General features: G+C 37.3%; 1 protein-coding gene across 1 annotated transcript; it reads right to left on the bottom strand.

The window, feature by feature from the left end:
* Window positions 1-601: 601 nt before the first annotated feature.
* On the bottom strand, window positions 602-13,915 carry PSMC2 (proteasome 26S subunit, ATPase 2). Its single transcript, XM_070787711.1, has 12 exons — window positions 13,756-13,915; window positions 12,032-12,069; window positions 11,428-11,509; window positions 10,243-10,342; window positions 5,864-5,995; window positions 5,389-5,461; window positions 4,920-5,015; window positions 4,083-4,247; window positions 3,120-3,207; window positions 1,145-1,347; window positions 952-1,048; window positions 602-865 (listed from the first exon to the last, which is right to left on the bottom strand). The coding sequence occupies exons 1-12, from the start codon at window positions 13,823-13,825 to the stop codon at window positions 708-710; spliced, it is 1,302 nt and encodes a 433-aa protein (XP_070643812.1). The 5' UTR covers window positions 13,826-13,915; the 3' UTR covers window positions 602-707.
* Window positions 13,916-13,951: the final 36 nt, after the last annotated feature.

Here is a 13,951-nt window from a genome sequence, read left to right as displayed (position 1 = left end):
AGCCAATTCTGGATTTTCTAAATGAATTATTATAATACATATAATAATATGTATTATATATTATTCTAATTTACTACTTTGCTAGTCATTAATATCAACAATCCTTAATTAATTTGAAATCGACTTAAACGGCAAAGCAAAACACATTACATCAGATGCTTCTTACACTTTAAACAAAGTTTAGCCAAAGCTTTATTATTCAACATTGTAGGAAAAAAAAAACTATTGAAACACATGTGATCATGTGCCTTGATGGGCCACTGTGATGAAGGAAGAAAAGTATTATGCCTAGAAGCATCAGTGCTGGCGCAGTTAAACGTGGACTCGAATCTCAGCTCTGCGACAAGGAAACAAGGCAGGAAAATTCTGCATCTGTTAAATCCACCTCACTGGGCAGATATAGTGGCAGACACAGTGAGCTAACATAGGTACAGCACCCTGCCAGCATGTCTAGAACACACGTGGTCAGAGTGAGCACTTTACAATTTGGAACCTTTAAATGGTTAGTGAGTCAAAAAACAGCTTTTCTGTCGAATGGCATTAGATATCACCCTTTATTGTACCGCAGAGAAAAAAAAAAAAGACATCTGGGAAGAAAAAATACCATTTTGAAAACCATTTATTTTGTGTGTGAAATGGTTATTAAGAAATCTGTATACGGTTAGGATTCCAATGAAAAGAAGTGTTTTCGCAAACACCGCCAGGGCTCAGTTGTATGTCATATAGCGGGGAGTAGCACTGAACTTGGCATAGGACTTAATGACCTTATTTACAGCTTCCAAGAAATCCTTCTCAGTAGCAATTTTTCGCCGTGCTCGGATGGCAAACATACCAGCTTCTGTGCAGACGCTTCTAATCTCAGCACCTTTCAAACAAAAAGAAAATAACAGGCTTAAATAAAGCAGCCCAGACAGACAGACCAAAAAACAGAAGCAAGACGTTTCCACCTACCAGTGCTATTTGGACACAGTCGTGCTAACAATTCAAATCTGATATCTCTTTCAACACTCATTGAACGGGCATGAATCTTAAAAATGTGAGTCCGACCCTGAAAATAGGGAAATTAACAATGTTAAAATGGAAAATAGCACAGGAAGGAAAAAATGTCAAGAATCCCTTTTCTACAGTGAAATGATGTTCCCACCTCTAGATCAGGTAAGCTAAACTCAATCTTCCTGTCCAGTCTCCCCGGCCTCATGAGTGCTGGGTCCAGAGTGTCAGGTCTGTTTGTAGCCATCAGCACTTTAATGTTGCCTCGAGGATCAAACCCATCCAGCTGATTGATCAGTTCCAACATGGTCCTCTGCACTTCATTGTCACCCCCAGCACCATCGTCAAAACGAGCCCCTGAGAAGACAGGAGGAAAGACATGATCTTCACATTCACTCAGAGAAGCACTCTCTGGGGAATATCATGCCCTCCAGCCCAAAGGAACCTCTCAGTTGTAAGTAAATTCTGTAAGAATAGCCTGCTTTACACAAAACTAATTAAAAGGGTTCATCATAGGTTTATTTAACACAGGTTCCTTTAAATAAGTATTTTTTTTAAATCTTCTTTAAGCAATTTTGGTTTTTAAGTCACTCAAGAACACCTCTTTTATTTGACACAATATACACCTGGACTAGGTAACAAAAATACATGCAAACTTTAGCACTATAATGGTATTTGATTATATGTAAGAAAATGCCATGCTTTTTTAAAACTGTCAAAAATATGGCTAAATCCATAATACAGTAGAACTGTAACAGCTTACTATCACACCAATTTGGATACATTAGAATACTCTATAGTGTCAAGACTTGCCTTCATTTCAATCAGAATACCACAAAACAAGACCTCCAAATATATATATTTTCATTTTAAAGTTGTACAAATACATACTGTTGCATTAATGTATTATGTACAGTATCAAGCACCAAAATGAAAAATTGTTAAATGAGATTAAATATGAGCCAAAATCCCAGTATTTTCTTCTAGTACCCTAATACAGTTTTATACAAAACTGTACCCTAATATGGACTTCCCTGATGGCTCAGAAGGTAAAGCGTCTGTCTGCAATGCAGGAGACCCGGGTTCAATCCCTGGGTCGGGAAGATCCCCTGGAGAAGGAATGGCAACCCACTCCAGTACTATTGCCTGGAAAATCCCATGGACAGAGGAGCCTGGTAGGCTACAGTCCATGGGGCCACAAAGAGTCTGACACGACTGAGCGACTTCACCTTCACCCTAATACAGTTTTATATAAAATCCACTTTGGAACCACAGATTCAGAGCATCCTCACATCATAAGGCTTATTCCAAAGGTATTACAAAAATGACATCAGGGTCACCACACCACATCTACAGATGGGTCAAATTACAGCCCTTGAACATTTACTAAAGAATGTCCAAAGCCCACAACACCCATCGAGTCTAAAAGCAAGGCTAACAACCACAGTCCCCAAACACTGGTACAGTGTCCACTATATTTTTTTTGTCAGTGAGTTCATTAAATCACAGCTGTTTAGTGATATAACACTTCTGCAGCTAACAGGGACTATTGCTTGTATAGACATAACAACAGCCAAGGAACAAGAGAACAGTATAGAGTTTTCAAAGTCCACCACATTTCTTACTTACTTTAAGCTTCTCAAAAACCCATGAAATAAAGCTGTAATTATTCTTTTTATAAGAGAAGCAAACTGGAGCTCAGAGTTAGTTAAGACAACTTGTTTAGATCGCACAGCTAATATTGTATTTCATCAAATCTATGAAGCCAGTAATATTATTTTATGTACATTTTATGAACTACCAATTAAATTATGCCTCAACTGCTTTCTGATCCAATTAAGTGAAGCTGTATCTCAAGTAAGGAGTTGCCAAAGTGTGAAAATACAAGTTCTGTGAATGAAATTGGGCAAGTTCAAAGATAAAGACTTTGAGAAATATCAATGCTATTTAATGCTTTTCCCCTTTATGTGTAGTCCTACTATTAGATCTGTAGCTCTCATGTGCCAAAGCTCATAACAGAGCTGGAATTAAAATTTCAAACAAGACTAACATATCAGGGACCTTCACACATACTACTGTAGAATCCTCATGAAACTCAGTCTTAAAGTTCTCTGAGATACCATTCATACCTCCAATAGCATCAATTTCATCAAAAAAGATAAGGCAGGCTTTCTTTGTTCTGGCCATTTCAAAGAGCTCTCGAACCATTCGAGCCCCCTAATGAAAAAAATAATTTGTTAATTCAGACCTGGTTTAAAATCTTAATAAGTTATGCTTCAACCTTTTCAGTATTTCCTACAAGTATCCTCAACTGTCATCACCTAAAATTTTTTCACAAAGATTAATGTGTGCTACCTAGTCCATCAAATTAATCTCACTAGGTTTAAAGCACTATTAAGTAATTTCATGATTCTGTACTTATTAAATAGTCAATAACTTTAAGACTTGAAGAGATCAAATTAACATAATTGAATAAAGGTACCATTTCAATCAATAAAACTTGAAGAAATGAAAGAATCTGATCACTTGGCATTTCTGATCACTGAATTTGATTTGTAAGTTTTGATCAAAGAATAAAAGTGTATCTCCACATATGGAGATCCTTTTCTAATTCTCACTGTAAGTATACTAAACATTAATGTTTTAATGTAATATATTCAGCCCTAAACTTACTCCCCAATGAAAAAAACATGTCTGTTTGTATGTGTACCTACACCGCCCCCCACACACATATATAGACAATCTCTGGTCTCTTTATCAAAAGAACATAAAACACGGCCCCTGAAGTGAATATACTTTCTAATACATTCTCTGGGCATTACTGGGGTATTTATCTTATAAACCAAATCTGTAGAAAATGGTGCCCTTCAGTAGGGAGCATACTGATTAAAAATGTTAAGCAGTTGTTTATTTCCAGCTAACTACAAGGGAAGACTAGTGGCTTCTAGACTTCTAACTACTAATTACAATCCATCAGTCAAAACATTTCAGGTCTCAAGCTTTCGATGGGGAATCACCATTTTAATTTCATCTATGCTTTATAAATCTTTCATAGAGCTACATATTCCTTGATTATGATCAATTTACTTTACCTCACCAACATACTTCTGTACAAGTTCAGATCCAATAACTCGAATGAAGCAAGCATCAGTCCTATTAGCAACTGCCCGAGCACAGAGTGTCTTGCCGGTACCCGGTGGACCAAAGAGCAGCACACCCTTGGGAGGCTCAATGCCAAGGTTAACAAATCTCTCTGGCTGTGATGGAGACATAATTTTTACACTTACTATTTCTCTATAATAAAAACAGGACTATCTCTACATCAGTATTTTTAAACCAAAATTATTAAGTCCACAATTTATGTATTTGATCTAAATAAGAATTTTACTTATTCTATGACATAAGATCCAGACTCATTAATACCCAAGGCTGAATGGCTTTTAAAGATATCCTACTATCCAGGGTTAACAAAAACACTTTTCCCCCCTAATTAAAAAAAAAATAAAAGTGTTTAAATAACAAAAGTATTAACTCATATTTAATATCTTGGTTTTTTGCATTATCCCCTAAGCTTAATTTGATTCAATTTAAGCCCATTTCTTCTTGATATCATTAAAACACACTGCTTCTTTTATAATAACCTACCTATAACATATTTAACATACTTATAAAGGTTATATCTCAACCTCCTTTGTCACTCTAAATAGATTTTCCTTTTTTGAATAGGGCTGGCTGCTCAATCCTTTTGCCTTCTCTTCTGCAACTTAACAATTCTCCACACCTTTACCCTCTACCCCATCAAAATTTTTTATTTAGAAAATAAAAATATTTAAAATGAATATATAGGTAGAATTTTACTGCACAGTAGGCAAAAGGCTGTCATATCTTTGTACAAAAAAATTTAAAAAGCAACAGTCTCAGCCACTTACATGAAGCAGTGGGGTCTCAACTACTTCTCGAAGTTTCTCAATCTGTTCCTTACAGCCACCCACATCACTGTATGTAACATCAGGTTTTTCCTCCACCTATGAGAAGGACGAAAGTGTACAACATAGAGCCACACGCTTTTGAATACTAATTATTCTATCCAGTACAGCAGACCCAATACCCTAAAGAAAAATCAAGACTTACACCAAGTAAGAATTTTAATAAAGACTGAATACACTGCCAGTGTCCTAGACTCACAAGCTATACTACTGTTATAACACTAAGTGAGAGACAAACTAGTAAAAGACTGATAAAGACTTTCTCATCTGAAAAATTATTTTTAAAATGTTGGCAACTCTTCAGTATATATGCACACATTAATATTTTTTATTAAAACTTTCAACACTTTTTGAGATGAATGCAATTGTATTCAAATTCATGCCATTCCTTTTCCCTCCCGCAGTTTCTTACCTGCATCATGGTAACTGTTGGGTCAATCTTAGGAGGCAATGGAATGTGAATCTGATACTTATTTCTGTCCACACTAAAGAGATAAAAAAAGATCCTCACTAACACATACAAAAAAATATACTGAATTATCATTGTTCTGTATACATTAATTACATTTACTCACTTAGTCCTTATAACCATGCTAGGGCAAGTGCTTCCTCCACCTACACCATGTTACCTTAAATAGACCAGAAAACTCAACTCTAAAATTCTGTACTTACTTTAATCCTGACATTTGAGGCCATGAAAGGCTAAGTAGGGGTGGGAGGTCAGGAAGCAGATGCAGAAGAAAGGATGTTCAACCACAGTCATCTACTAGATTACCCCCTGGTATTCCATGACACCCAGTTCATTCACTCAAAAGAAAGTCAAGGATGTGAATGTGACATGGCATTTTTAATCAAAGATGAGTATTTACTATAGATAGAAATCTTACCCAACTCTCATCCCTTCTTCAATATCGGTAGGTGCTACCTGATCACTGAGGTCCACCACAAACTTCGCAAACTGCTTCACATTGATAATGTACTTCGGGTCCTCTGAGTCAGCATTGATTATCTTTGTGCATCTAACATGGCAAAAGGCTTGATTAGAGTAAGGAACCTGAACCACTAATCATGAACTGAAGTAACTGGATTCTCTCCTGGGCAAGCAGTACACTACCGAGCAGGTGTAACTGCAGAAACTGGGCCACTGTTAAGGATCCTTCTCTACAGAACATGCTCAATCCCAAAGGTCTGCTCAGCTTTAGTCAAGCCAGTAAAATTTCAGAGGATATATACCCCTGGAAAATTAATCCCAAATAGTTCATAATTAGGAAGTTCCCTTTCTTGATTTTCATAACTATATCCCTTTATTAGTGATTACTCCTCTGTATCTTCAGGTATTCTCCTTTTTATTTTTCTTATTAAAAGATAGTCATCTTGTCATATCATGTAATAAGTGTTTTCATTTTTCCCTGAGTTTATATTTCAAACCCATTTTTACTGTTGCTGCTATTTTTAACTTAAATATATTTCTTCTTATGGGTTATGGTGAAGGTAAATTTGCTATCCCACATACATCACAGGTGGAGAAGGAAATGGCAACCCACTCCAGTGTTCTTGCCTGGAGAATCCCAGGGATGGAGGAGCCTAGTGGGCTACCGTCTATGGGGTCGCACAGAGTCAGACACGACTGAAGCGACTTAGCAGCAGCAGCATACATCACAGGAGAAAGTAATCTATTCCCTATTTGCTATACTATCTGCTTACAGAAGAAACACAAAAACAAACAGAACTTATATGAGAAAAAGCTTATAAGCTATCACAACAAATACAGGGAAATACAAAATAGTCTCTGGAATGTGCATTTAGGCAGAGCTAAGAGTAAGGTAAAGAATGCTTTGTCCTTGCAGCATAAATTGTGGACAGGACTCTGTTTTCTGTTATGAGCCAAAGTCTACCAGGGAAGTATAATTTTATATAAAGTATCCATCACTACTTTATCTAACAGACCGTGCCAACACAGATACAGTTTTAATCCTCAGCTGAGAAAGTACATATACAGGGACCTCAACATGCAGAACATTGAAGTAAGGAGTTTTGAAAACCTGCTCATCCTTAAAAGCAAAGAGAACACTGGCAAAAACAGTCCAGATCAACATTCTCAGAATTCTGGAAATTAACTACAGGTTTGGAAAAAAAAAAAAAAGGCTAAATCCCAGTAAGAACAGTGAGTGTTTTGCATTTAAACTCACTTTAATCCCATAACCCTCTCCCCACCTCTGCGGAAGACTTGAAAGGCAACGGCCTCCCAGACATAGTAAAGGTGGAAACAAGCAGCCTCCCTGAGGGAAGGCAGGGATGAAGAAATGGAGCTCCTCCAAAAGCCCTACCTCAGAGAACTCCTGACCTGTGTGACAGCTGGCTAAAAAGCCCCATTCTCAAGATTTGTTTTTATCTGACCTGACTCAGAGTTCACTGTCTACAGATGCCCTCCCCACAGGGCACTTATTGGAAACAATCAGTGGCAGTTATTTAACATCAACTGGCTGAAGCAGCATTTACCAGTTGGAGATAACAAGAAGCTGACCAAAAAACTTCAAAACAAGAACAGGAACAAACCCTGGGGAAAGGGGAAATCTGAGTTCCAAAATTGACGTCCAGTTTCCATCAAACAGTTATGAGACACAAAGAGAAGTAAGATACGGTCCACACACAGGGGAAAGGCAGTCCAAGGGAAGACACTGGTCTTACCAAACAGAATCTTTGATCCATGTCATAAATGGTTTTTTTGAAAACTAAATGAAATCATGTCTAAAGAATTAGTGGGAAGTGTGAGAACAAGGTTTCACCAAACAGACAATACCGATGAAGAGAGAAACTGGACTGGAATATTATTTGGCTATAAAGAATGATGTTCTGATATAAGCTACAACAAGAATGAAGCTTAAAACATCATGTGAAGCCAAAGTCAGAAACAAAGGGTGATACACTACATGATTACGTTTACATGAAATGTCCAGGATAGGCAAATCCATACGGATAGAGTAGATTAGTAGCTGCCATGTCCAAAGAGAAAGGGGAATAGGGACAGTTCATGTGTTTGGGGTTTCGTTTGGAGGTAGTGAAAACATTCGGCAGAGAGTAAATCAGAAGGTATCAAGAAATGCTGGGGCAAGTGGTAGGAGGGTGGTAGTGGTGGTGCTAACTTGACTGAAAATGAGGCAGGTGTGGAGGTGAGAGGGGAAGGGTAATTAAACGTAAGTGAACCCGCTGCTGACATTCCCTAGACCCCTACCTCCACTGTTCTTCCAAAATATTGGAGACTGGAAACAACAGGAGACAGAAGACAACTTCTCTAGGAAAAATGACCGTCCAAGTGAAAAGATCTAAACATACTGACACTGAAGGCTCCCCAACTAAACATTCAATCATATAAGCTACAGTGATGTTTAGGACAGACATGCTTCACTACTGAATCTAGAGCATCTATCAGCTTTTTTGCCTCCCACTAAAACAGAAGCCCAAAGATTATCAGACATCTAGCATAAAAGACACACACCATGCAAACCAGTACAGCCACTATGGAAGAACAGTGTGGAGATTCCTTCAAAAACTGGAAATAGAACTGCCACACGACCCAGCATCCCACTGCTGGGCACACACATCGAGAAAACCAGAATTGAAAGAGACATGTGTACCCCAGTGTTCACTGAAGCACTGTTTACAATAGCCAGGATATGGAAGCAACCTAGATGTCCATCAACAGACAAATGGATAAGAAAGTTGTGGTACATATACACAATGGAGTATTACTCAGCTATAAAAAAGAACACACGTGAGTCAGTTCTAATCAGGTGGATGAAACTGGAGCCTATTATACAGAGTGAAATAAGTCAGAAAGAAATACACCAATACAGTATATTAATTCTGTATCATATAATATGTGTATATTAACATATATGGAATTTAGAAAGATGGTAACGACAACCCTATATGCAAGACAGCAAGGGACACAGATGTAAAAAATAGACTTGTGGACTCTGTAGGAGAAGGCAGGGGTGGGATGATTTGAGAGAACAGCATTAAAACATGTATATTACCATATGTGAAACAGATGACCAGTCCAAGTTTGATGCATGAAAGAGGGCAAAGCTGATGCCCTGGGACAACTAAGAGGGATGGGATGGGGAGGGAGGTGGGAGGGAGGGTCAGGATGGGGGACACATGTACACCTGTGGCTGATTCATATCAATGTATTGCAAAAACCACCACAATATTATAAAGTAATTAGCCTCAAATTAAAATAAATAATTTTTTTTTAAAAAGACCAAACAAGAAAAGAAAAAACAAAAACAAAAAAAGAAAAACCATCTTAGAGGAAACAGAAACCTTCCAGTTTAGCCTTAGCTTCCTTAGAGACGACAACATATTATGACCATGATATGAGAACAGGACATTCAAAAAGCAACCAAACATATACACTGAAAGCTCTCAGGAAATAAAAACTTAAGTGAAGTGAGCGGGGGAACAAAATCAATACATGGACTCAAAGTTAAGAAAAGATCACGAAAAAGTAGAGCAAAAAGACACAGAAAAGCAGAAAAGAAAGATTAGCATATCTAAACAATCCAGTATCAGTAACTAAAGTCCAGAACAGAAGACCAAGAAAACGGAAAGAAATCACTCACAAATAGTTTCAAGAAAATCTACACACTGAAGGACATGAGCCCAGCATCACAGATAAAAACAATGTTTAATAAGTAGTAAGAACTAGGTATACTAGTCATTAGCACGATACAAATTAAAGTGAGCTGGGTTTCTTGCCCAAATGGCAAAAGTATAGAAATCAATAATCACATATCTTAACACTGATCAGGCAAATATACATTTCCCTCAAAACCTTTTGGTTAAGAGTTTAAACTGGCCAAACCATTTTTTTCTCCACACATTTCAAAACGGTAAATACCTCTGTCCCCATTCCACTTCTAGTAAGCTATGCTATAGGTATGTATGCACATACACAGAAAAATGTTTAACATGCGTGTTCAAAGGAGCACTGATGCCTGAACATCATCTCTTATGAACAGTGAGGAAGGAAAGGGAGGTTTTTGTATTTTGCTCTGTATTTTCCTATATCATTTAAATCTTTTATATGATTATGTCTTTGCCTATTTCTTGAATTATTACTAAAAGCATAAAATTTTAACCCCAGATACTTTTGGAGAAAGCTTTATTTACTTGGAATATGGAATAAAAATTCTTTATGAACTATTGCCTTATACTCAAAAGTACAGATAAAAAATCAATTTCCAGAGACCACTATGCATACCTCGCAACCTGCAAAGGCTGTTCACTCTGGAGTGTTTGCTTATCCGCAGCCAAATCCCAGAGTGCTGGTGGGGCCAGGCCAGTGTCAGACTCTTTAATACCTACATAAAGAAAGATCACAAAACTCAATGAAATGTACTGCAAGCTTTCTCAACCTCAGCAATAGTAACATTTCGGACTGAGTAACTGGTTGCTGGCGTGGTCCTGTGCATTCCCGAACGGCTAGGAGCATCCCTGGCCTCCAGCCACTACATCACTAGCGCCACTTCCCCCTCAAGATAGGAGAATCAAGAGAGTCCAGATATTGCCCAGTGTCCTAGGGGATCACCCCAAGTGAAAACTACTACCCCAAAGTACACATAGGCCAAAAATGTAATGCCATGTTTGACATTTTTCTGTGCAGGTCAAATACTATAAAACTTCACCACTCAAGTTCTCAAGAAGAAAAGTTTCCAACTACTAGGCACAGTCTGCTTACTTCAAGCAATAAATACCTTTTAAGATTATATTTTTATTCAAGAAATTCTGACCTGTTTATTAGAGTCTATGGAACTTGGCCTTGACCAACAGAAACATTACTTGCTTAAAGGATGATGTTTCTTAATTGCTAAGCAGTAAACTTGCTTGTAGAAATAGTGAAAGAGATTATTAAATGAGATGCAATTTCTTAACAGATAAGGGGAATTTTTTTTTTACACTTCATTTTTTAGTTTATTCTCTGTGAAAATAAAGTTACATATACTGCTTTACACACTTGGGCAGAAATAATACATAATTTAAATCTGGAAGACTGGATTTTATAATACTCCTCGTTAGCAATTAAGAGTAGAATAGGGATGACTAACAGTAGACATAAAAAACTTTAAAAAGTGAAAGAAAAAAGGAACAATGATAAAAACTTAAGAGTGTATTAGTTATTAGTGCATATCCATTATATTCACTAATGGATTTTTGTGGTTAATATGGAACTTGGGCCTGATTCTATGGAAGAATTCTATTTTGGCTTTTAAAGTGAAAACAAACTATAAGAGGAATAGCACATTTATTTGTAGCAAATAAATAGTTTTTGGTAAAGGATGACTTTCAAAAATGTATGATTAAAGAGTAACATTTGTATTTCTGCTCCTTTGATATAATTAAACCATTACATATACAGAAAGGAAACAGGAATAAAATATATTTATACCAGTGAGCTCATTAATTTTCTTGAGAAGTTGTTGAATGTCATCTTCAACCTGTTTGATCTGCCTAGAATAAGTGCTCTGACCCTAGGAGATAAAAGATATCAACAATTTATTAAACTATATTAACAAAAACTTTTAAGTTACACTTGTAATAGCTATTATTGTCCTAAAGCTTGTAAAATGAAAGTAGTTTCTCATTTTCACAACAATTCCTGAACCAACCTACACCCCCCAAGCAGGCAACACACCATCGTGCAAGATAACAAATGAACATGGTGCCTGAAATTATCTAAAATTGAGGCCCATTTCTATGCATTAAAACTTACATTTCAGCTAATTCATTTTCACACATTTTCAATATAGTAAATGTTTGTGTAAATTATTTCAAATATCTTTCCATAGAGTATCACACTTTAATTACAAATAGTATAAAAATAATGTATAAGCTTCTGATTTATTCTAAATACAAACTGTAGATATATAACATTTTTCAGTGAAGATTAAACTGCTCAAAGTCTCTTCTAACTATTCTGGAAAGACAATACCAACAAGAGTCCTAACTTCAACATAAAACATGTGTATTTTGTAGATACTTAAAGGACTTACATAAGTTTTCAGCAAGGCAATATCCCCTTCATCCAGCGCTAAAAGAAGAGAGATAATACATGAAATTCAAACAAAAGAAACTTGAGCTCACAATTCTTTTCTATTCAAACCGAACTACGTCAACTGAGAAGAAGTGTGCAAAGTTGTAGTGATGTAAATATAACCATCAATTAGTTCCTGGACTCAAGGAACTTTTATCTAACTGGGTGAAGGCAAATTCTTAACATTATATAAAACAGCTTCAGAGTGATATGACATAACAAGAACTGAGAGCCCAAAGACTTTAAGAATCAAAACGACTTCAGCACTAGTCCCAGCAGGGTCATGCATTTGCTAAGTTACCTTGGAAAAACCACTTAATTTCTCTGAGCACCAGTTTTCTCACCTGAAAGAATGTTAGCCTCAGTGTTTCTTTAAGATAAAGTAAGACATGGATTTAGAAACACAAAAAATTCCACACCCATTAGTTATAACTGTATCCAAGGGATAAACCTGTTAATATGTTTATAGAATTATAACTTATCCAGAGAAATACACAGATGAAATGTTAAATCAACGACTAAGTTTTCCACAGGGTGACTGAGCACCTCTTTCACGGAAAAAGAGTGAGATGAAAGCGGAGAGGAAACGCTTCTTTGAGGGGTGGGTGACTTAAGAAGAAAGGGTGCTACAGGAGGTTGAACTTGTTCAGAAAGGAAAGAGTTAAGAGAAAAAACAACAACGAAAAACCACCATAAGAACATTTTTAAATAACCTATAAGAAACAAAACAGCATAAACATGAGAGTACAAAAGCAAAGAAATCATGAACGGAAGTGTTGCAGGTGAGGGGTCAAGTGGTATGGTCTCTCAGGAGAGTAATCCGCACTGTCTATAAAAATGTCAAAGAAGAAAAAAATTCAACTGCATTTCTAAAACTTACCTCACAGCTTGTGTCCGTGCGTGTGGTAAGAGTTACATGAACAAGGTTATTCATTGCTCTATAATGGCCAACAGATTAGAAGAAAACGAAATGTCCATCAATGATGATTAACTCATAGGTGACTGAAAGTCCAATAATTTGGATTCTATACACTTCACACTGACTCTATATAATGATATAAACTAATTCCTAAAACATACTAAGATTTTAAAAGTCAAGATGTACATTTTTGCTTTTTCTTTTCTAAAATAGAAAAGGAATATATAAGCAAACTTGCTTGTATGTACATAGAAAATGTACAGAAAGATGAGGCAAAATGGCAACATCAGCTTCCTCTGTGGAGAGATGGCTGCGGTCAAGGATGACGCTTTTCAATTTGGGTTTTGAATCATGTGAATGCATTACCTAGTCAAAGAAATTTTTTTTTTACAGTTATGTCTCAGGATCCTGGCTATGCAGGGATAGCATAGCAGCAAGTTGTCACTTGAGGGAGCGGAGAAACAGAAAAGAGGGTCCAGGTAAGCAACCACCACCAGGCGGGGAACTTTTCAAGGCCTGCAAGACCAAGTGGAGTGCGTGATTTCTTCAAGACCTGAGAGCTGCATGTGAATAAAAATTTCGATCAGCGAAAGATGAACAGAGGACGTGGGGCTGAAAGAGGGAACAGAAAAGACCAGCCGGTTAACCCGGCTGCCGCACCAGACCGAGCGACAGAGCGACAACCTGGAATCCACTCCCCTCCCCCCACGCCGGGCCAAGACTGGTCCTGACGCGGCCCGGAGCCCCTGCCTGAGTCAACTGACCTCGGATGGGCTTGTCGTCCTTCTCATCTTCTTTAGTTTTCCTCTGATCAGCACCGAGGTAATCAGGCATTTTAAGGGCTCCAAATACCTCAGCTCCTCGGTGATTACACAGCACCTTTCTCACTTCCGGTGGTGCCCCCACCTTTCCCTTCCTCACCGGAAGTAAAGCCGGCTCCGCGGTCTTTTCACTGAGGCG

Source organism: Bos indicus, chromosome 4, assembly GCF_029378745.1.
Source record: "Bos indicus isolate NIAB-ARS_2022 breed Sahiwal x Tharparkar chromosome 4, NIAB-ARS_B.indTharparkar_mat_pri_1.0, whole genome shotgun sequence".
Lineage (NCBI taxonomy): Eukaryota > Metazoa > Chordata > Mammalia > Artiodactyla > Bovidae > Bos > Bos indicus.
This window is presented reverse-complemented; position numbering and strand designations above follow the sequence as displayed.